At 38.1% G+C, this 23,461-nt stretch overlaps 1 protein-coding gene across 4 annotated transcripts in view; it reads left to right on the top strand.

Annotated features, from left to right (window-relative positions):
* Positions 1 to 11,962: 11,962 nt before the first annotated feature.
* The window catches only part of SNX13 (sorting nexin 13), a 133,164-nt gene continuing 121,665 nt past the window's right edge, over positions 11,963 to 23,461 (top strand). For 3 of the 4 annotated variants that reach the window (XM_027573209.1, XM_027573210.1, XM_027573208.1), the window contains exon 1: positions 11,963 to 14,541. In XM_027573209.1, the coding sequence (XP_027429010.1) occupies positions 13,912 to 14,541 (630 nt within the window). In that variant the 5' untranslated portion in view covers positions 11,963 to 13,911. The remainder of the gene's footprint in view (positions 14,542 to 23,461) is intronic. The other variant, XM_027573211.1, reaches the window with a different exon arrangement.

Below are 23,461 nucleotides of genomic sequence, written 5' to 3'. Positions count from 1 at the left end.
TCTCTGGACGACTTACCTTCCAGAAAGTGGTCGCTTTTCTGTTCAGAGTTGCTGCCATTCTTTTCTTCGATCTCCTGTTGAGTTCGTAGGTGTTCAGAATGGTTTGATCCCTATCTAGCTGAATTCCTGGGACCAGAAGAAATTTAGGTCTCCTACTCCTCTGCCATCTTGCTCCTGGATTTCTTATATTTTACTGTTTTCTCATTTATATTGAGTCCAGTTTTAATTTGTCCCAGTAAAGATTCTTTCTGCCCTATAACTTAATTTCACTGGCTTCTTAACCCAGAATTCTCTTTTGAAAGTAGTCTTAAAACATCTGAGATATATTTGTCAAATTTGAATTTCATACACAATATTATTTCCCTGAAAGTTATTTCTAAAGGTAGATAAAAGTCATGTTTAAAGTTTGTATAGAATATAGATACTGGCTTCTTATTAGATGCTCATCTTCCTTGATATTTCACAAGTCAAGTGAATAACAAGTGCCTCTCATTTACCCCCTTGAGAAATATGCTAACAGTATCACACATACACAAATAGGCTAGTATGTGAAGAAAGTAACAAGGGATGAATTAAATGAAAAATAAGTGTCTTTGGTTAAAGCTCTTAGAAAGCCTTAAAATCTAGGTTAAAAACATCAGGCAAAGATAGACTCCAATCCATACTCAGGTGAATGTAACCACCTCAGTGTGGTATATTCTGAGCAAATTCTGACAAGCAAGCTATGTGTTTAGTTTATTTTTATTCACATTAACTTAAATCAGTTTTTGTGGACTTATAGGTCTTTTTTTGAATCTGAGGCCACTATAAACCCTATTCCTGGGGGCGGGGAGGCGAGCAAAATGCACTGAAATACAAACACAAAATCTTGCATAGAATTTCAGGCAGTTTGCAGACTTGCCAAAGCCTGCCCATTAACCGCACAGGGATTTGTATTAGTCAGGGCCCTGATATTACAAGTAAAGAGAAAAACAGTTTTATATTATCTTAAGGCAAAGATAAATGTATTGGTTTATGTATCTAGGAAGATACCGAATAATTCACAGAAATGAAGAAATGGCTACAGGAAGTAATGTGTATAGGAAGAACCGGATCTGGAAACTCAACATCACCATAATATATATATTCTTTCTGCTGCTCATTTCTGCTTGTCTCTACTTCTCTTGACATATTAATGTCATTTTCTTTCTTTTTTTTAAGATTTTATTTATTTATTTGACAGAAAGCAAGAGAGCACAAGCAGGGGGAGCAGCAGAGGGAGAGGGAGAAGCAGACCTCTCGCTGAGCGGGGAGCCCAACGCAGGGCGCAATCATGACCTGAGCTGAAGGCAGATGCTTAACTGACTGAGCCCCCCCCAGGCGCCCCTTAATGTCATTTTCTCCTGCTCTGCAGAGATGCCTTCTTTCTGTGGTAGAGAACATACCTGCCAGCAGATCCTGCTTACAACCCCAGGAAAAACACCAATCCTGAACATCCATAGTATCAAAGCCATAAAGGGACTTTATCTCTGCTTATGTCAATTGTCAATTCACTAATCGCTGTTTCTCAAATTAATCAAGTGCAAGTTCCACAGCCACTTATGTGGCAAAGGAGGCAGAGTCTGTAAGTAAAAGAAAGAGGTTGGGTCACCTTAAACACTATAACCAACATCCCTGGGTCTCTGTATCAAGAATCTGGAGGAGAAGAGGAGTAAGTTGGCAACCAATGGGTAAGCTGAGACTGTGTGAAGGGGGTCAGAGAATGTCACTGCTGGACAGTGGCAAGCTGGTAAACTGGTTCTTTTGGGGAAAAAAGGTTTGCATATACTTACAAATACATATAAATTTATCAGGTATTTTACTGATACAAAAATGAGTGGCACACAGTTTATTAAAAATGATACAAAGTTCAATATTGTTATTATTTGCATAGAGCCAATTAATTCTCTTCTAAACCTTTTGTTGATTTTTGCTGAATTCTTGTATCCTAGCTAAACTGTGATTGCAATTGACAGACAAGTGTTTGGTGATGAATGCTGGTTGATATTTTCTTTTTCTTTAACATTAAGGTAAGATGTCAGAATTTCATTCATTTGTGAATAGTGTGAGCAACTTCTTTGATGAATTGGATAGTAGTTTTTGAATGACAGAAGAACAGTTTCTCAATTTGTGTGTGTGTGTGTGTGTGTGTGTGTGTGTGTGTGTGTGTTATTCACAATGTAACAGTTGGTCATCACACCTTTTAGGTTTAATGTGAATTATTAACATGTTCTTGATCACTTCCTTAACTCTAGAAAATCAGCAAAACAAAACCCAGGTCTTCATTTAGTAATATTTGCCAATTTCCTTGGTATAAATATTTCCTCCACAGCTGGTTTTAAGTTATCTCTGGGATATCACTGAACAAAGAGTTGAGAGATGTGAAGTAGCACACTATTCTATAGTATTTTTGCCAAAAATAAACATAAATGACCTCGAAAACATAGGTAATAGTAAAATAATTAGGAAGCAAAGATTTTTGAGTATTCATGACCTTTGTGTTATATATAATTTATCTAATTGTAAGTTTATGCACTTTAATTTTTAATAATGATTCTATCTAAAGATTGGCTAGTAGAATTCCAAGAATTTTAACAATTGCCCCTTGCTCATGATTCCATCTGAATCAGCTCCAGCACACCACTACTGATGTTTTGCAAGATTTTTATGAAGAAAAGGGTAGGTAAGAAATAAGAACTTGAAGTTACTGTAAAATAGGAAGCTAACATGTGAAATTAAGGTCTTCTTTGGCATCACTATGATTTCTCTAAAACAATAAACTCAATAAATATAGCTGGGTGGATATCCAGTATTAGACATGCTCAAATTTGAATGGCTTTACTTTATAGTTTGACAAGTTTCAGATTATTCACCATTTCAGGTTTTTTAAAATTCATTTTCTCTTTTATTAGGCCCAGTGATGGAGTGCTTATTTTATCACACTTACAAAAAGTGTAATTTCCATAAGCTTTATTTTAGTTAGAAAAGGAAGCCAAAGCAGAATCTCCTCAAGCCTTTTCTGTTCCTTCATTGATGTGTGTGATTAAAATCTCACTTCCATTTCATCACATTATAAACTCTATCAAAATCTCTTTCATACTCTAACAATTGGCTAAAAAACTATACTTGACAAAGTGGGACAATGAACACTAGGAATACGCCATTTATCTCAGATATCCTGCCATTTCAGAGATTATAATTTGGTCAAAATATAGGAATGAAGGAAAATAACAGTGAGAAACACTTTTGGTATTTTACTTTACTTTTACCTATTTAGCATTGAATACAAAAGTATCTGCTTATTAGCTTTTTGGCCATTCAAAACTCTCATGTGCTTTAAAGCAATAAATGAAATGAATAAATGAGAGTAATTGCTGAATAAGTTACATTGAAAACGAGATAGTAATTGTGTCATTTAGTAATTATTTTTTCTTTGATGTTGAATATAGACATGTTACGGTTAAACTGTGTTACTGTAAAAACCTACTAGTTTTAGTTAGCATACATTTTAAATTTTAGTATTCTTAAAATAAGCAAAGCAAAGCATATGATTATATGAGATACAGTGTTCCAAACATATTTCTAAGCAATTGGTTCAAAAGGAAAGGGATAATGAATGAGACTGGTAAATAAGAGAAAGAAAATTTGGAGCTTAGGAGAAATATCAGAAATGACTGAAAATGAACTTAACATTAGCTGTCTGCACCATCAAAACTGGGACTTGGCAAATCAACTCTGGACTTATGTTCTCGGAAATGTCCACTTGCTGCAGCGAAGTAGGCCTGCTGCTGCTGAAGTTCATGCACAGTTTGTCCCTTGTGTTTTGTTCTTACTGGTGCTTACCAATCACAGGTCGTCCCTTTCAGTTCCAGTGAGGCTCAGAGGCAGCCTGTGACCATGGACATTAGGATACTTTAGGGACTAGGGATTAGCTCAATGGGACAGAGGAAGAGTTGATTAATGATAGACTTACCCACATCAGACACAGATGAAGAGAGGCGATGCATCTGGACTAGAAAAACAGAAAAGCATAAGTCTCTGAGAGTGAAGAATGGAGAACAGAACTGACACAGCTCAAGTCTGGCACTGCACTTGGAAAGGGAGGCAGAGTGAAAGAAATAGACTGGATACCCTTAGGTTACAGCATAAGCATGGTGTGAGGCAGAGGCCAATAGGCATGAGGCAGATATAACAATCATGTGTTGTCAATGATGAAGAGGCCTCAAGTGGGCTCAGAGAGATTAGCTGAATGTATAATGCATGTCAATCAATGAGAAAAATTCAATAAATATGTGAAACTAGCTTTTACTATCGGGAGAGGTAAAGTGTGTTTATAATAGACTGGAACTATGGTCAGATTTTGACAGGTTAACAGAAGAAATTGGATAAAACTCTATAGAGTTCATACCCTTATCTGTTCTTATATAAGGGTGGGAGTGGGTAAACTGGAAAAACAAGTTATTGTTAGGTTGATTGTAGTTTATTTCAAGAGATCCTCATGAGATCTAGACTATAAAAAACAGAAGATGCTTGAGAAAAAGATACAGGTTTTTTTTTGGACATTCAAAGCATGTATTAACTCCTAGATCTGAGGCTGAGTTTGTGGGTAGTATAGTAGAAAAAAGAGTACATTTCAAATCAGAAAAGTCTAGGTTCAAATTGATATGCTATTTTATTAATAGAGAACTCTGAGGCAAATTAAACTTCTGAGCCTTAATTTCCTCATTTTATTTTATTTATTTTTAAAGATTTTATTTATTTATTTGCCAGAGAGAGACACCACGAGAGAGGGAACACACGCAGGGGGCGTGGGAGAGGGAGAGGGAGAAGCAGGCTTCCTGCTGAGCAGGGAGCCCGATGCGGGGCTCAATCCCAGGACCCTGGGATCATGATCTGAGCCGAAGGCAGACGCTTAACGACTGAGCCACCCAGGCACCCCTAATTTCCTCATTTTAAAAATGGGGCTAACAATGCTTACTTACCATGAGGTTTGAAGGTCACAAGGTACATAAGGCACCCGGCACAGAGGAGGTGTGTAGTAACATTCAATCTCCTGTTCCCGAGTGAAATTTCAGTGTGGGAGACCCTTTCTGTCAGGGTAAGGAGTGCCTGAAGATATCTCCAGGCAAAACTTGCCCCATAGTCCAATTGACCAAAGTCATTCTTTGATGCAATGTCTGAGCCAAACAGGACTGCACTACCTCTTTAGTTCTCTATTTTCCTTATCCTTGGATAATGGCTATTAGAACTCTCTGGGAAGGCTCTCAGTACTTCAGGAGCAACCTGTCCTTCATTCTGGTTCACATCTCTTATTCACTCTTTTCCCTCTTCTATTAACTTTCATGGTTTTCTTTTCTGAGTAGACCAGATGGAGCAGGATTTTCAGTCGTCAGCCTGTCCACCTCTTCCAGAAATCTGTGTTTGTGTGTGTGTGTGTGTGTGTGGCGTGTGTGGCTGTTTAATCTGTAACACCCAGGTCATGATTTGATATAGCAGTTCTCCTTAAAACCCAGTGTAACTATTGAGGATCGGCTTAAGTACTATCACTTAAAACAGTCCCCTCATCCTGGAAGCTGGGGGGCAGAACAGAGGGTGAGGATTTCTCAGGTTAGACACTTCCTATTCTCAGTAAGTAGAGTTAAAAAGCGTTTTATTTGGGATATGTATTGCTAAGTGTGGTAACAATAACGTACAACTAACAATAAAAGAACTTGACACTCGTGCAAAGTCCAAAGGTTTTTTTCTTTTTTGATCTAGTAGATGGGTTCTCCTGCAGGGTTCTTTCCATCTAAAGTGTCTGTTATCTCAACCAGTAGCATCCAAGATCACCTTGGAAGGTGGAGAGAGAGGAGGATTGCTACATTCCATTGATCTGAGCTTGTTACATGACCCCACCTAGATAGGCAGGATTTGTAATCTTTCTCAATGCCCAGAGGAAAATGAAATGACTAGGTCAACACATCATCATCTGCCATAGAATGATTTAGAGAGATTTTATGAAATATTCCCTCTTTCCCAAAAGCTAATGGTTCATAGATTAACAACTTGCCTCTAAAGACAAAAATAAAATTTGGAAGACAGAAACTCAATTATATTTTTACATCATAGAGTTTCAGTGTAACCAAAATTTCTGGCAGAACCATGAAGAATACATTTGATGAATTAATCAGACACAGATTGAAACAAAGTAAAAGCTCTTGTTTTGGAAATCAACAGTCTTTCACAGAGTACTACAACACAATTAAGATAGTGATAATATAGAACATAATTTTGGGTTAACAAAATTACATTAAAAAATTGTGTAATTCTTAAGCTGAGAATAGCCAGAATGGCCATTTTTTTTCATGCAGTTTTAAGCACAGTACATACTAAAGTAATATTTTGTACATATTTGCTTGCCTGTGATATTTCCCCCATCAGTTTCCTGCCCTAAACAGTACAAACAATAATATATAAATATGAAGAGCGAGATGGCTTGTATTTTAATTATGTGATCCTAGGATTTGAAAGGAAAACCAGATCTCATCTATTTTTTCCCTAACCCCCTTTTTTGAAGCTAAATTACACTAGGCAAAAATGTAAAAATGAGAAATGTCTTCTTTGTACCTTCTAACCACTGAAAGTTCAGTGGTAATAAAAGTTTCCATATGAGTTCTATAACCCTGTAATCTTTACAGTTTAAATAGTTATCCTGTTTAAACTTTAGTGAATAAAATAATGTGTAAACAAATAGACAAATTTCATGATTCTATTAAAGGATTCTCTGGTAAATAACCAATCATATGCCTTTACCCAGAAGGCAGACATCTCACTTACAGAAACACAGTTTGAAAAAAAAAAATGGATTCCTTCATTCATCCTTCTGCTACTCCTCCCAATAAAAACAAACATTTCCCATTCAAAGCAGAACATTTAGCTCTGTTAGCAACAGAAAGAACACTTCCCCAGCAACAGGAAAACCCAAAAAGTACATCTATTTTTAAAAATCAAATGTGAAGCCCTCTGCATTTTGCTGATTTAGTGAACAAGATAAATCTTATCCATCCAAATTAGGTGAATATCCTATAGATTTCAAGAATAAATAGCCTGATTTCACATCCCTTTATTTGCCTATTTGCTTCGTTTTTTATAGACCAGAACTTTTCTTGACGTGTTGTGCTGGTTTGTCTGTTTGTGGATATTTACACACATGGCTGTTGTAAGGTAGGAGGTGTCTCATTTTCAGTAGAAAGGTGGTAATTCAAAGAGTTTATTACCATTCACGGAACAGTTCACAGCAGAGTGTGCCTCTGCTCTGTAGCAAGGTTTTTGAAAACGGTGATAATGACTATGTTTGTTGAAGGAAAGTGATAGGAAAATGAACTGCAGCTTTTTTGCTATTATAGGCACCACAGTTTTAAACTTGAAAAAATCTTAAAAAGCATTTAATCTTGAGCCGCAGGACATTGCCCAATGTTTCAAATAACACTGTGTACACAGTATGTTAGTATATTAATGTTAATCTAATTATATGTTTAACCTCCTAACTACAGAAAAAGACACACTAAACTCAACAAATGATGGATTTTCATTTCCAGGGTTTAACCCTATTTAATAGTAAAGACAGGACCACAGTGTAAATCTTCTCGGGCTCTTATTCATTTTCTTCCACAGCCAATATTAAGGGACATATGTCTAATATCTTTTCAATTTAATTATGTGTACATCTATTACTAACAGGTTTAAATTTTTTATTTTTTAATATTTTTTTTACAATTTTATTTATTTGGGGGGGAGAGAGAGAGAGAGAGCGAGCACAAGCGGGGCGAGGGGCAGAGGGAGAAGCAGACTCCCCACTGAGTAGGGAGCCCCACGTGGGGATTGATCCCAGGACTCTGGGATCATGACCTGAGCTGAAGGCAGACGCTTAACCGACTGAGCCACCCAGGTGCCCCATAAATTTGAAATTTTTATTTAAAACAGAAAGATAACCATATACGCAAGGGTGACGGCAGGTCAAATTAACTTTGTTCCAATTAACATAATATATTGCCATTTAAAAACAATAGTAATTTTTAGAATAATCTTATTTTTTACCTTACTTGTTAAGCTAGTAAAGTAGGGCACAATATAATAGCAGTCTTTTATTTCACCCTTACTCTGTAAAAATGGAACTAGCTGAGGTAAGCTGTAAATATGGGGACATATTAGGTTCTGTCTATGAGCACTGATTCCTTTTCTCATTTCCTCCTTTGGCTGAAGGCAAAAACAGGAGGTCAAAGGCCAGTCATAGTTCTTAAGATTCACATAAGAAACTGGGGACATGATTATCGAAAAATTTTAATTTTTAAAGTTGACTAATATACTTGAAGTTACAGTAGATACACACATATAATTCTAAATTATGTAACTATATGGTATATGGATACATACATTTGTGTATATATTTAATTTTTTCATTAAATATCAGCTTTACTACTAGTTGTGTAAACTTGAGCTAAAAAATGTAATTCTTTTTTTTAAAGATTTTATTTATTTGAGAGAGAGAGAATGAGAGATAGAGAGCACGAGAGGGAAGAGGGTCAGAGGGAGAAACAGACTCCCTGCTGAGCAGGGAGCCTGATGTGGGACTCAATCCCAGGACTCCAGGATCATGACCTGAGCCGAAGGCAGTTGCTTAACCAACTGAGCCACCTCTGGGCCTCAGTTCTATCACTTGTAAAATGCGAATAGTAACATTTTATTATATAATTTTATACCATTGTTGTGAAGCACTTAGAACAAAGGCTGGCATATGGCAAGAACTTAATATCAGGTATTATAGAGAATTATATATTTAATATATCAAATATACATATGTGTATCTTTATTGATATCTCTATATCCAAGTGAAGTTTCTTCTGTAAAATCATCAGTTGTTTGGGTCTATAGTTAAAAACGTAAAAGTAATTTCATTACATATTTTCCTTTCCTTTTATGTTTCAGGGCTGTGAAGCTATTTTGTATGATACAACATTAAGTTGTTGTCAAAAAGCACAAAGAGTGAAACTTACTATTTGCAAATGAGAAAGAAATCAAATCATTAAGGGGGTTGGGGGAATCTCAAGAAAGAGAGTAGAGTGCTACAAGAGAATCTAAATGTATTACAAATGTATGAAACAACTGCAGTGAAGGAAGTCGGGGGAAAGGTAGCTGAACTAAGCAACTTTGGAAATAACTGAAATTAGTAATATTAAAGACAAAAGGAATTGTGTCTAGACACTGTATTCTAGTTGATCAGGTTGTTGCCCAAGGGTTAACAATTCTGATATTGCTATGCATGTATACTGAGATTAAAGAGTTAAAGAAATGGATGGCAAATGGTAGGAACCAGGTTTCCCACTGTTGGGAGTGGGAATTTACAGATAGGCAAAGGGAGAAGGCTAGAACCATTCACTGTTAATGGGTTAGAGTTGGGAGACATCAGTATGAACTCATGTTACCTTAATATAAATACAGATGGTTACATACAGAAATACGTATAGATAGGTATATATATGGATTAGTGTACACACACATATTTCCTTGCTTTGTCAGTTGCAAGCGTTCAAAAGAAAGGACACCCTGAGTAGCAAAGAACACACTTAGTGCTTATATCTTGTTTTCTAATACCAATCTCCAATAAAGGAATGGAAATTCCTTAGAGAAACGGCTGATTCTAGGACTGGGGTATAATGACCCATTTTGTAGTATCTAGAGTATCTTGTAGAAAGTAAAGAAGTGTTCAAAAAACAAACAAAAAACTACCTCACATTGATATGAGTACATTAAGAGGACATAGGGCAACTAAGAATTCCCAATGCCCAAAGCTGGGACAATTTGAGCAACAAAATAAAAAAGTGTTGGATTTAACCCAAAGTACAAAATAAGTATGTATGAGTCCATACTCATATAAATGATTGAATTGATAAAAAATGAAGAAGAGACAAATTTCCCATGCAAAATAATTCCAAATAATTTAAGTAGATATTCTACCCTCAAGGAGAAGGAGCAGAATTCTGGGCTCCTTGTGTGTGGGCTGCTGATAGTGACTTCCTTCCAAGGAGTATAGCAGTATGGAAAGGGGAAAAAACAGTAACTTTGTAGCAGAGAAATCTGACAAACATTACCTCAGCCAGGTTGATTGAAGTCAACATCAACATAAATGATGTTGATAGTATATACCCTTGATAGGTGACTTGGGGCAACTCACTAAATTTATCATGGCCTCAAAGGGTAATAAGATCTACTGTGACAGCCTTCTTCAATTGTTAAGCATAACATGTGCAAAATACCTCCCACAGCACCTGACCCATAATAAGTACTGAAAAATAGTATTCATAATTGAGAATTCAATGTTTGAAAAGTGCTCCAGGTCTAATTTTTGTGATGTAAAAATATCTCTTTTAAAAACTATTGGGGATGCCTGGGTGGCTCGGTTGGTTTAAGCATCTGCCTTCGGCTCAGTTAATGATCCCAGGACCTTGGAATCAAGGCCTGCATCAGGCTCCTTGCTCAGCGGGGAGCCTGCTTCTCCGCCTGCAGCTCCCTCTGCTTGAGCTTGCTCTCTCTCTCTGTCAAATAAATAAAAACCTTAAAACAAACAAACAAAACTATTGACTGAGGTTGCCAGTGATCTCTTCATATTTCTGAAATGTGAAAATTATTATTTTGCTATGGCTACATCTATTGTTAGCAAAGCTTCATATTATCTTTGTTTCAGTTTCTTAGGCTTGAGTTGCCTCAGTATTTCCTCAAAAAATACTATGCAAGAAAAAAGCACAAGCTGGGCTATTTGAAACTAGACTTCAGATCACTCTTAAATGCCCCAAGATTTTTGCTTCCTGTTGCCCTACTAAAGCTATAACAAAGATTCAGGATATCCTGCTGTTGTCTTTCTTAGAATGTGTCTCCTCTGTTGGCAATGCATTACTTCAATGCTGATTCACTGTCTTTGTTATTGGGCCTCGTTAATGAATGCATAGTACTACTTAATGTTCAGTAGCGGTGGTAATTGACACTGATGATATGGTATTATCAAGAAACTGGAGTTAATGAAGTGGTTTAAGAAACCAAAAGATTAAAATATAACAACTGTGTGATAGATTCAATTTGCTTGGAAGGTTGATGCTATATTTTTCCAGTTTTTCAAAAGGAATTGTAGCCAATTTGTAACAACCTGAATATGCAGGAGAATTTTTTTTATGTTTTAAAACGAAAAAGTAGGCAAACTAGATATTCCAAATTGCTGCTTGGTGGTTTAGAGATCACTGGCAGTGGCCTGTTTAAAAGCATCACACACTTGGTTTTTGCTTCTGACCTCTTTTTGTCATCCCTTCCTGTGTTAATTGGACAGATTGGACACTGCTGTTGGGGAATCAAACCTTTTGCAAGAACAGCCACTAAATATCCTTATCATGTGTTTCTTAAGATTGTTTTGTTTTGAAATTCTGATTGATAGCCAAAGCAGCCAGCATCTCAGATCAGCTGGCTCCAGGTTTCCTTTGTAACAACTGATATGATGTTTTCAAGACCACATGGAATGCAACTGTAATCGGTACCAAATTAGGTGCTTATTTTAAGCTAGCTGATTCTGTAAACATTCTTTCCCAACTATATAATTCCTCAATTTCCGTAACTCACCGAAATGGCATACCATATTCAGTTTGTTGCTCACCTTGCTAGCAAGTTAATTTTAACTCATGCCCAAGATAAATGTAAGGTTTGTTTTTAACATATTTTATCTTTTTTAGCCCTCATCCCATTACCACCATCAAAAATAAAGGCGTAGGTCACATTTCTGTCATAAACTTCTCTCCAGCATTCTAGTGACAGTAGAAGTAACTCGCCCCATAATTGCAAGATAAGAATGCACATTGGCCGACTTAAAAAAAATTAACCTTTCAACACCAAAGATTTTGTTTTAAATCAATTTTAATTAGGCTTTTTCCTTTTGAGTTCTTTTAGAAAATGATTACCCACTCAAGAAATATTGTCTACTATGTTCCATGCAATATTCTTAGTATTTAAGGTGCTGAAGAAACATCACTGAACAGAACAAAAATATCCCTGACCTCGTGGAGCTTATATTCCTAATGGAGGGAAGACCGACAATAAGAAAGAAAAATAGTAATTACGTTAGAAGGTGTAAGAGTTATGAAGAAAACTGAAGCAAGGGGGGGTGGGGACAGGCAACATTTTAAATGGGTTGATCAGAGTAGGCTTCTTTGAAAAAGGTGACATTTGAGCAAAGATGGGACAGTAGTGAGGGATGTAGCCATGCAAGTATTTGGTGGAAAGATCCTTCTAGATGGAGTACAGTCAGTGCAAAGGCCCCAAGGCAAAAAGATGCCTTGCTGTTACAGGAGCAGGAAAGCTGGAACAAAGTGCTTGGTAGAAATAAGGTCAGAAAGGTGGATGTGAGGAGGGACTCGGAAGGCTAGCTAGCATAAGGTTTTTTAGGTCACAGGGTGACCTGGCTGAGAAAGGACTCTGGCTGAGAAAACAGGAGCCAATGATTTTGGCTTGCTCCTAGGTCTGTAGATAAACTCTTTAAATGTTAAAAGCATGTTCATGTCACATTATAGGTTGGTACAAACCTCACGTTGTTTACACTTACTTCATCACCTTTAGGTGAAAATGTATTGCTCCTGGAATGGGAAAATAATGTACAAAAAGTTAAATACTCAAGGCTAGTTGCCTAAATTACAGTTTTAATTCACCAGCAGGTATCTTAAATATTAATAAGTCTCCTTCTCTGTTTTCTTACTTACAGGTTGGAACAATATCTTTTTCCAGCTTCCTTGTTGTCTCTAGTATCTCTTAGTTTCCTTTAATATCTAGGTCCTGATAGTATATTCCAATCGTATTTCCTATTCATGGATTAATCTGTCAATACCAGTAACACATTTTATTGTGTTGCAGAGATCAGAATTCTGCTGGGCCAGTAATATGGAAATTATGTATCAGATGTAGACCAAAACAACAACAAAAACTACTTTGCCTCAATTAGTTGAATTCATTAAAATGAAGGTTTTTCTTGAATTTCTACCAGACTACCTAAATGAACAATTTTGTTTCCTTGGTGAGGATACAACAGAATAGTGGTAACACAAGTTTGTAATGCCTTCACTTAATATTTTGAGAATATGAGAGTAATGTGTTAAATTTCATTTTATAAAATAGTACCATTGTTAAGGAAAGGAGTCGAGGTGTGGGGAAGGAGATTCCGGAAAGGGGAATGAACTATTGGCATTAGTTTTCCCAAATGCCTTTGTACCCCCTGTAAAAATCTGAAAATCTTCAAATTTCCTTGTAAACTAGTTTCTAACACACCAGAGTAATACACTTTGACAGCGGGTTCAGGTAAACTACTTGCATTCATATTCAGGTAGAAGTGACTGTCTCCAATTCCTCACAATGTAACCCATCTAGTAGATTCAGAATGGTGTCAGTCTCAGGGGCTTCTATGCACAGAGTGCCCGAGTTCAGTCCCATTTTAAGTTGGCACTATTTACAATGACACCTGCTGAAATCTGCACCGATACATAAACATATTCTATCAAGAAGCCAGCAGAACTGTAGAAATGGCAGTTAAAAAGCAAAAGTGGCTTTGTTTTGTTTTGAGATCTCTCAGAAGCTGCGAAACTAAGCCCTCATTGTTATGCAGGTGCTGGCCAATCACCTAATCTGCAACAGTCCCAACCGCTAGGATAGTGGCTAAAGCTGATATGCCTGTATCAGTTCTACAACCTGTCGCACACCCCAGAAAAGGGTTCGCTGACGACTGGTAAGGACAAAGGAAAGTTTCTGTCAAAGTTCAGGAAGAGAGGGACTGCGCGGGGAGCAGTTTCAGATCATATTTAACCCCATTCGCGGAGGGACCCGACCCTTCGCATGCTCCTAGGTCGCTGTTGGGCAAAGGAAATGCGAGAGGAAAGTTTTTCTACAGGACATCTGCCGCCTTGTCCCCGAGACGCGCGAGGTCCGCAGCGCCATCAGTCGAAAGCTCGGTCTCTGCCGGTCTCGCTCCACCCCAGAGTCGGCCCATCCCGGCGTGCGGCGGAGGACGAGCGAACTCTGCGGACGCGCGCGCCAGCTCCCGGGCTGGCCCTGCGCTGGGCCCCGTCTCCACTCCCGGCAGTCCCAAGTCCGCCTGGGACCCCAGTTTTGGAGGCCTCACCGCTGTGGCCGAGTGGGCCGCGAGGCGTCCACCTCCACTTCCCCACGCGCCGGCGCCATGGAGACGGTCACGAGTCGCCGGCGGCTCCTGCGCTCACCAATGGGAGCGCACGTCGCAGAAAGACGCGGACGTCGCTCTTCCAAGATGGCGGCGCGTCCGTCGCGAGCAGCCGGGCCGGGGGGAAGCCAGCAAAGCCGAGTAAAGCCGCCGCCCGGGAGAGGACTGAAGGAGCTGTTTCGGCCGTTGGCGGCGGCTCGGGCAGTTTTCGGTGCTGCTACGGCTGTTGCCATGCGGCGAGGCTAGGGAGGAGCTCACTTCCCCGGGGTGTAATAATGTTAACAGAGGTAAGCGGCGACGGCGGCCAGTGTTTACCTGTGAAATGGGGAAGGGGCCGGCGCCAGCTCTTCCGAGAACATCATTTCTCCCGCCCGCGGGCCTGACCCTCCGTAGCGGGCCCCGGGGCCCGAGGAGCAGTGGGGATCCTACAAGTGCCCTCTGAATAGGAGCTGTGCTGACTCAACAGAGTCCCACCACCTCCGGCTGCTGTGCCTCTTCTTTCGCAGTTGCCACTTGACCGTCGCCCGTGGCACTGGTCACCCTCCTGCTGTCGCTACCTCCTAACTCATCGCTTCCTTCGTGGTGTCCCCTTACACGCTGCTCTGTGGCAGCGTTGGTCTCTCTGCATTGTTGCTGGTTCCTGTTCCCCTACGGTTTGCCCGAGATCTCCCTTCTCCGGTCCCGGCCTCCAGGGCCCTCCACCTCCAAGCTCGGTTTAGCATCCTGGGTTTGTCACTTGGCCAGACCGGTTTTTGCCCACCCCCTACTTTGCCTACTTCGTGAAGTGGACCTTCTTTCTCAAGTGACACTCGAATAGCCCAGTTATATCACCGTCCCCCCTCCCCACCCCCACACCCTGTCACCTTTTTGAATCGTAGGAATCAGAAAGTTTAGTTTAGCATCTACACTCTTGATTTGCTTAAGGCTCTCTTGGTACCCTCTGTGGAACAGTTTTTGTTTTTGTTGTTTTTTTTAAACTTGGACCTGAAATGGAAGTAGGGCAACTATGACTAGCCAATCAGTTTCCCTTTTCTAGTGCCTCATGTCCATTGCAAAAAGCAGACTTTTTGAAGAAGTAGAGTTTGCCTTTACTAGCAATACTTTAAGGGCAAGAACTAAATTGATCTAGTAAGATACTTGACCCAAGTTAACACAGTTATGTGTAGTGGTATATGCTGGTGTAGGCGTGATTGAAGATAACTTCTGCAGCTTGTGGATTTGAGGAAATGTATTAGAAGCTACTTGCATGAAGTCCTTTGAAGGTTCCGATGTCAGCTGTCAGTGACTAGTTTGGGCATCTTTGTGGTCTGAGTTAAGGATAGGAAACAATTTTAATGGGCAACAGGAAGTATTCCTACCTGGGCCAAAAGGAAATAAAATCGTTTGTAGATGAGTGGCTTTTGTTGTGTTAAAATGTGATGAAAAAGGATTTACTTGCCTTTCCAATTTGATAAACCTCTGAGGAAGTTCACACTTTGGTATTTGCCCTTGATCTGGGCACAGAGCCTCGACTATGATGTCTCTGGTAAATACTTACTGGTTGATTGTAATTCATGAACTCCTTATTTCTAGTAGTTTGTAGCTCACTTAATTTTTTTTTTTAAGATTTTATTTATTTATTTGACAGAGAGACACAGCAAGAGAGGGAACACAAGCAGGGGGAGTGGGAGAGGGCGAAGCAGGCTTCCTGCTGAGCAGGGAGCCCAGCCCGATTTGGGGCTTGATCCCTGGACCCTGGGATCATGACCTGAGCCACCCAGGCGCCCCTCACTTAATATTTCTAAATTTCACATATTTTTCATTCCTGGAGTTTATTAAATTCTCAGAGATTATGATATAAGTTTCTGTTGTCATTAGTAGTATTAGGTTAAAAAAAAGATCTGAGTAGCAGAAGTTGTATTTTTATCTTCAGTATGATATTTTGGTGAGAATAATTAGCTTTATAAGTTTCAGTGGAGTCTTTAACGTGTGATATTTTATGACATGATCTTCTGATGAAACTTGGCTTAGGCTAGCATGTTTTGAAGAGTTGTAATGCTATCACATGAGCTCATTGTCTGCTAGTAAAATGCTAGTGCCTTGATTTGGAAGGACTGTACCTTCTAAGCTTCTGTATTGTAAAATGATTTCGTGTTTCAGTGAAATATTTTAAATAGTAAGTCATTGATGCCAGTAAGATGTACTGTAGTGCTTTGTGTTTGTTACTGGTGCAAAGCTTGTAAGTGGCCGATCCAGGTTTCCCACCTTGGCAGTCCCTTCCGAGTCCATTCTGTTAACTACTACGAAGGCCCAGGTTAAATGGTACTTGGATTTTATCTTTGGTTTTTAGTAGTCATTTTATAGGTTAGAAAACTGAAGCCCAGAGACTGGTCCAAGGTCAACATTTATTGGTGGCAAATGTGAAACTTGAATCCCATCTCCTGACCTAGTACAGAATTCTGACTGTATAGCTTTCAGTGAGTAATTTTCAGCTCTCTTGATCAATTTTATAATATACTTTTTTTAAAAGATTTTATTTTATTTATTTGAGAGAGAGAGAAACAGCATGAGAGTAGAGAGGGTAGGGGGTTGGAGGGAGAAGCAGGCTCCCTGTGGAGCCGGGAGCCCGAATCAGGACTTGATCCCAGGACTCTGGGATTATGACCCGAGCTGAAGGCAGTCACTTAACCAACGGAGCCACCCAGGCGCCCCTAATACACTACTATCTTGTCTGAATATTGTCAGTAGGTAAACTGAGGATTATTATTTGAGAAAGACTTTTTACTTTACCTTAGCCTTTTGTTTTTAAGGCTCAGAAATAGTCCTATTTTGAAATAGATAGAAAATTTTACTCAATATTGATTACTAAAAAATTAATAGTGTGGGACTCCATTTTACTGCTCCTCGTTCTAACATAGATCAGGAGATATTAGGGGAAGTGATTTAAGTCATGTTAGATCTTAAAATATGTAATGATGAGCTATGTTACAAAAGAATCACTTGTTCAACAAGCAGACCCTGTGCTCAGAAAGTGGTGAGTGGTACTGTCTGCTTGGTTCTTTGGCATCTCAGCATTTGAGGTAGGAGATGCTGTCCTTGATAGCCAGATGAGAAGACTGAGAGTTAAAATAGTTTGCTTAAAATTATGTAACAGGTGGTGGAACCAGGAGTCACACCTAGGTCCTTTTATTCCACATTGTGTGCTGTTTTTGTGGCTCAGTGTGGAATGCATCATTAATTTTCTTTTGTAGCTGATAATCATCAGTAGAGACTATTTTTAGGTTTAATTTTTTTTTTTTTTGAACCAGGATGAGGATGCCAATTATATAGATACATAATAGTAACAGTAGTGATAAACATGCATATGAAACTTCAGTTTTGCATTTTGTCAAAATAGGTCTTTGAAACCTTTACAGAAATGAGAAACTATGCAAGTGATCAATTAAGGGCCATCTTAAGTTAAAGGAAAAATTACCTAGTTGAGCAAATTAATATGTATATTGAACTTTGAAACCTGTGATATGATAGATTAGTGTGAATTGAAAGTACAGCCCGGTAGGTCCTCTTGCCCTTTTTTTTTTCTTCTCTGTAAAGGTCAGTTAACAGTTTTCGATTTAAACTTTTTGGCTTTAATTTGTATTATTATTTTCTTCTTTTTTAAAAAGATTTATTTATTTGAGAGAGCGAGAATGAAAGAGAGAGAGAGTACATGAAATGGGGGGACGGTCAGAGGGAGAAGCCGACTCCCCGCCTAGCAGGGAGCCCGATGCGGGGCTCTATCCCAGGACTCCGGGATCATGACCTGAGCGGAAGGCAGCCGCCTAAACAACTGAGCCACCCAGGCGCCCCTAATTTGTATTATTTTCATTCTCAATACAAATGAAATATTTAGAAGACTTGCTAGCCATATCCGTGTGTCTTTTGCATTTTCCACATAGGGATGACAGATTTGTTTTAAATGTCTAGTTAATCTTTTTCCCCTTCTACTGTCTTTGCTGCCGTTAAGACTTCTTAATGTTACTCCTATTTGTCAAAAGTTTACTTGAAAATTATTTGTTTAATACCTATTCACCCTCCACTGCTCTCTTTTTTAAAAAAGTATAAATTTACATATATCAGAATTAGGGTATGGGATGTTTACTTGAGGATTTGTTTGAGTTAATCTGAATTTTCGCAGCATTAGAATATAATGGAATACATTAGGATATAAAGAGGTATTTATCAATGGATTTTCTTTAAACACATTTTTAAACTTTTTTTCAAAAGCTATTAGGGTTATGATTCTGAGCATTTATTATTACAGAGAACTAAAGGTATAGAAGATGTAGGAAAATATGTTGAATTTAAACCAGAGCTGTGGTATACTCTGGAGGTGGTTTTTTTGCATAACAAGCAGTTACCAGCCTGTTGACATTTGTCTTGTGCTTTCAAAAATATGTAGTAAAACATGGTAGCTGTTTAAGCTTAATAATTTAGGTTGTGTGCAAATGTGAGGCATTAGTAAATGTTAAATAAAAATGGTTTATATTTGTGTTAAGTCACTGCCACCCAGATTTATTGGTTTTTATATATTAACACTAATTGTAGCTTTTGTGGTTAACAAGATGCAGGTGGGAAAAGGCGCACTCTGTAGCACTTTTAGAAGTCCCAGATTAATAGTTAAGGGAATAAAATTTTTTGTTTTAAATACATTTTATAGATACTTGCACAAAGGAAGTTTGTTCTTTCGGGATTTTTCATAGCTTTTGATAGGTGATTTGCTCTCAAAGGTGATAGAGTTTGCATTCTCTTGCAAAATTGTTTAACCATGTGATGGGTAATTTTATTTGTCAGCTTAACTGGCCATAGGTGCCCAGATTTAACAGTATTTCTGGGTGTCTTTTAGGGCGTATTTGGATGAGGATGAGATTAACATTTGAATCAGCGGACTCTTTAAAGTAGATTGCTCTTCCTATTATGGGTGGGCACTCTCTAATCCCTTGAGAGCCTGAACAGAACAACAGGTAGAGGAAGGAGGAATTTACCTTTTTTCCCCTCTGCCTTACTACTAGAGCTGGGACATCACATCTCATTTTATCTTCTTCCCTTGGACTGGGATTTAAATCATTGGTCCCCCCCCCCCCACCAAAAAAATGAATCATTGGTCCCCTGGTTATCAGGCCTTTGGACTGAATTACCACTAGTTTTCCTGGGTCTCCAGCTTTCAGAGGGCAGACTGTGGGACTTCTCAGCCCCCATAATCATGTGAACCACTCCTTCATAATAAACCCCCTTAAAAAAAACCTCTATATTTCCTATTGGTTTTGTTTCTCTGGAGAATTCTAATACAGAGACCTAACAGAGTTTCTTGTGTGTCTCTCTGGGAAATCCTGAGATGTAATGAGCTGTGCAGCAAGAAGGATTTTGGGGGGCTCTTTTTAACACACTCTTGCCCATAATAAATGTTTAGTAAAAAATTATGACTTGCTTTTGTTAGTATATTTAAGAGAAGTATTCTTGGGATGCGTTAATCTTTAAACTACATGAGCTGTTTTTTAAATGATTAATGATAATTGTAAAGGCTTCTAACCAGAACAAGAATCGTAGCTCCATTGGCACCTAAAGGATGTTAAGAAGTAGGAAAGAGATTCTATAAGGGGAATGGAAGGACATTACTGTCTAGAATAAGGCTGGCTGCTAACTGTACACACAACATTGTTTAGCATCTTTTGATAAACCGAGTTGAATATTGCCAACCATTTCTCAAGAATTTTAAATGTGTGGGGCACCTGGCTGGCTCAGTTGTTAGAATGTGTGACTTTGGATCTCAGGGTTGTGAGTTGAAGCCCCCTGTTGGATGTAGAGATCACTTAAAAATAAAAATAAAATCTTAAAAAAAATTTTTAAAGGGCCTTTGATTTATTTTTTCCCCTTTTGATTCCAGATTTTCTGAGTTTATAAATTATATTCATAAATATTTTCATTATGTTTTATTAATCTAGCACACATATACTCCTTGTTCATCATTCCTGATCAGTAGGTTGCTAGCTAGTTGATAGAATTTCAAGCAAAAGCAAATATATGTGGCATTTTAGTTATGCCCTATAACTTTATATTAAACATGTCTTCCATTCAGTATTTTGAAATATTAAAATGGAGGTTTTAGTTTTTTATAACTATCCTTGGGAGTCCTAGATAGGGAGATATCAGTGTGTATGACTCTGGTGTTTGGATGGTTTGTCCAAAGTTTGTTGACCAGTTTTCCATAGACATTGATAAAAAAATATTTTCTTAACTAGTCTACTGTATGTTTATGATTAAAAGTGTTATTATGTTGGGTGCCTGGGTGGCTCAGTCAGGTAAGCGTCTGCCTTCGGCTCAGGTCAGGATCCCAGAGTTCTGGGAATCAGTCCCACATCTGGCTCCCTGCTCAGCGGGGAGTCTGCTTCTCTGCCCCTCCCCTGGCTCATGCTCACTTTCTCTCACTCTGTCAAATAAATAAAATCTTTATAAAAAAATAAAAGTGTTATATTAATTGCTACAAGTTTATGAAATTATTTTGGGGAAATACAGAATTAAATTTGGGAGAAGAACTAGGAAATAAGTAGAAATGTTTGTAGTTTTAAAGATTAAAGGTAGGGACGCCTGGGTGGCTCATTGGGTTAAGCATCTGCCTTCAGCTCAGGTCATGATCCCGGGTCCTGGGAGTGAGTTCTGCATTGGCCTCCTTGCTCAGTTGGGGGAGTCTGCTTCTCTCTGCCGCCACTCTCCCCCTGTGGTGTGCATGCTCGCTCTCTGACAAATAAATAAAATCTTAAAAAAAAAAAATAAAGATTAAAGGTATTGGTTATATGTCATAAGGCCACTGGAAAACCTGTTTGCTTTTCATCTCTTTATGTAGTAGTTGCCATCATATATATAGCTTTTCACAGCTTACTTAGGTTTAGTCTCATTTCTAGTGTAACTGTGGAATGAAGAGAAATCTCTTAAAGGGAGAAGAAAAAGGTTATGAGAGGATGTTTGCTTCAGGTGGAATCAACCAAGCTGTGTTAGCTGAGTAATAATGGAAAAGGACGAGCTTTTGGAAGAGGAAGAAAATAGATTCTATCATGGGGAAGTTTTCAGTGCTGGTCACTCAGTAGCTAGCCATTTGGTGGTGAAGCTAAGTGACTTTATGGCATTCCCTGAGTGAGGGTCTCAGAGTATGGTTTTTACAATGTCTTTTGAAATTTTGTGGTTTTACAGACCATCAAGTGTCCTCTCTGTTGAGGGTAATCTGAAATTGACTTTCTATTTCTCAGGTTTAGTTTTTTTTTTTTTGCCTTTTTTTATTATTATGTTATGTTACAACACTTTAAATATTTGGGAGGAGAGGGAACTTTGAATTAAAGCAGTTGGACAGCTTTTAAACTATTCTACCTAAAAAAGGGGTTAAAATTGAGTGAATAAATAGGCTGGACTCATGGTGGTGATGCATCCTCATGTCTATCAATAAATTACACCTACCACAGTAGTGAGGCAACAGACAAATAACCTATATGTTAAGTAGTATAAGGATGAGTCCCGACTTCACTTATTTATGATGTGACATTAGGGAAGTTGTTTGAAATTTTTGTCTTCGTTACCTTGTTTATAAAATTGGATAATAGCACTTCCTAGCGGCTCTCATATTGTTGTGAAGATCAGAGAACATGATAGAGTACAACTTTGTAAATTGTCAACCATTAATCAAGTATTAGTGGTTAATACATCAAGTTTTTTTTCTGTATGCCTTGCACTAATATGAATCCAAGTCCGAGGCTCTAGCTTTATGGCTCCTTGGCTTCTTAGTGGGTGGCTGCATGGATCCCCGGAGAAAGAGGGTGCCTCCTGGCTATTAGTGCAGATATAGGGGAGGCAGAGAATAGATTAAAAGAAGTGAAAGGGATAAAAAGTAGACTGAGAATCTGTCTTGCAAACTAGTAATGAGGTTAGTTTCCTGTGTAGTTGGTAAACTGATTCCAAAGCATTTTTGAAAGAGAAGTTCTAAAAAATATTTTGAAAAAGGTTACTTATTTGAGGGTTAGCAGTCATTTCTACATATTCTTAAATATTTGTCGGAAAAGAAATCTTTTAATCAACCCTGATAAATTCTTGAAAGGAAAACCTGTTGTTTAGGATAATTTCCATAAAGCTTTGGTTATAACTTGCACTAGAGATTAATTTTTGTGGTTTAATTTGTTCACCAAACACAAATACACCTAATGTGTGGTAGGCACCTGAGAAGTTCTGATGCTGAAGCAGAGTCAGATCTGAAACCTGCCCTCAGAAAGTTCACTATCAGAGCTAAATTGTGTCAGTTTGGCACTCATTCAGCTGAAGCCTTGAGGTCTTTTGTCAAAATAAAACATAACATAATTAAAGGATGAAAAATTAAGTGGAAGAAAAGGTTGGAATATGTAATTAAAAGGTAATTACTTGCATTAGCTTTATAACTCCAGGTAAAACTACCAGTTTGGATGAGGTGGCAGCTCTAAAATGAGTTTCTCCTTGCTATTGAAGAGTCAGCCCATCTCTCCTGTCTGTATTTGCTCCAAGCTAATTCATAATAAATGAAAAAAAAAAAAAGAGAGGGGCAAAAAAATCTGTGAATTTGTCATGTTCTTTGTTTTTTCCCTGAAAAGACTCTTTAAATCTCCTTAAGGGGTCTACCATAGTCTACTGAAGGATCCAGCTGAATTCTGTTACCCTGATGAAAGTAATGCTTAGTCTCCACCCTCATCTATTATATATTCATTTATATGTTTATTTTGTGTTTCTTCCCTACTGAATGCAAGCTCCTGAAGATGAGGCTCACAGTTGTGTTCCCAGTTCCTGCTCCTCATTAAATATCTTTTGAGGAAATGAATGTTAAATATTCTTTTCAGTAAGATTAAGGTAAAAGTGAAAAATAATTAAGACAACAATTGTCTACCATAAATTAATGCTATCACATTAATTACCTTTCGAGTATTGGTTACTCTCAGTGTCCATTAGATAGTTTTTAATAGGATACTCTGGTTGAATATTGTGTTTGGAATCACAAAACACAAAGAAGTTTGACCAAAAAACGTTGAACACCAGACTTTTCTTTAGAATGTTTTTCTGTCTTAATTTTTCTTACAGGTAAAAATATGGTTAGATTGATCTTATTTTCATATGTACAATTACAAATGCAAGAACAACTTAGATTTTATCTTGTATATCTTAATACCTGATTTTTATTAGGAT

This window comes from Zalophus californianus, chromosome 12 (assembly GCF_009762305.2).
Source record: "Zalophus californianus isolate mZalCal1 chromosome 12, mZalCal1.pri.v2, whole genome shotgun sequence".
In the NCBI taxonomy this organism is placed as follows: Eukaryota; Metazoa; Chordata; class Mammalia; order Carnivora; family Otariidae; genus Zalophus; species Zalophus californianus.
The sequence above is the reverse complement of the archived record's forward strand: the minus strand, read 5'-3'. Positions and strand labels throughout refer to the sequence as shown.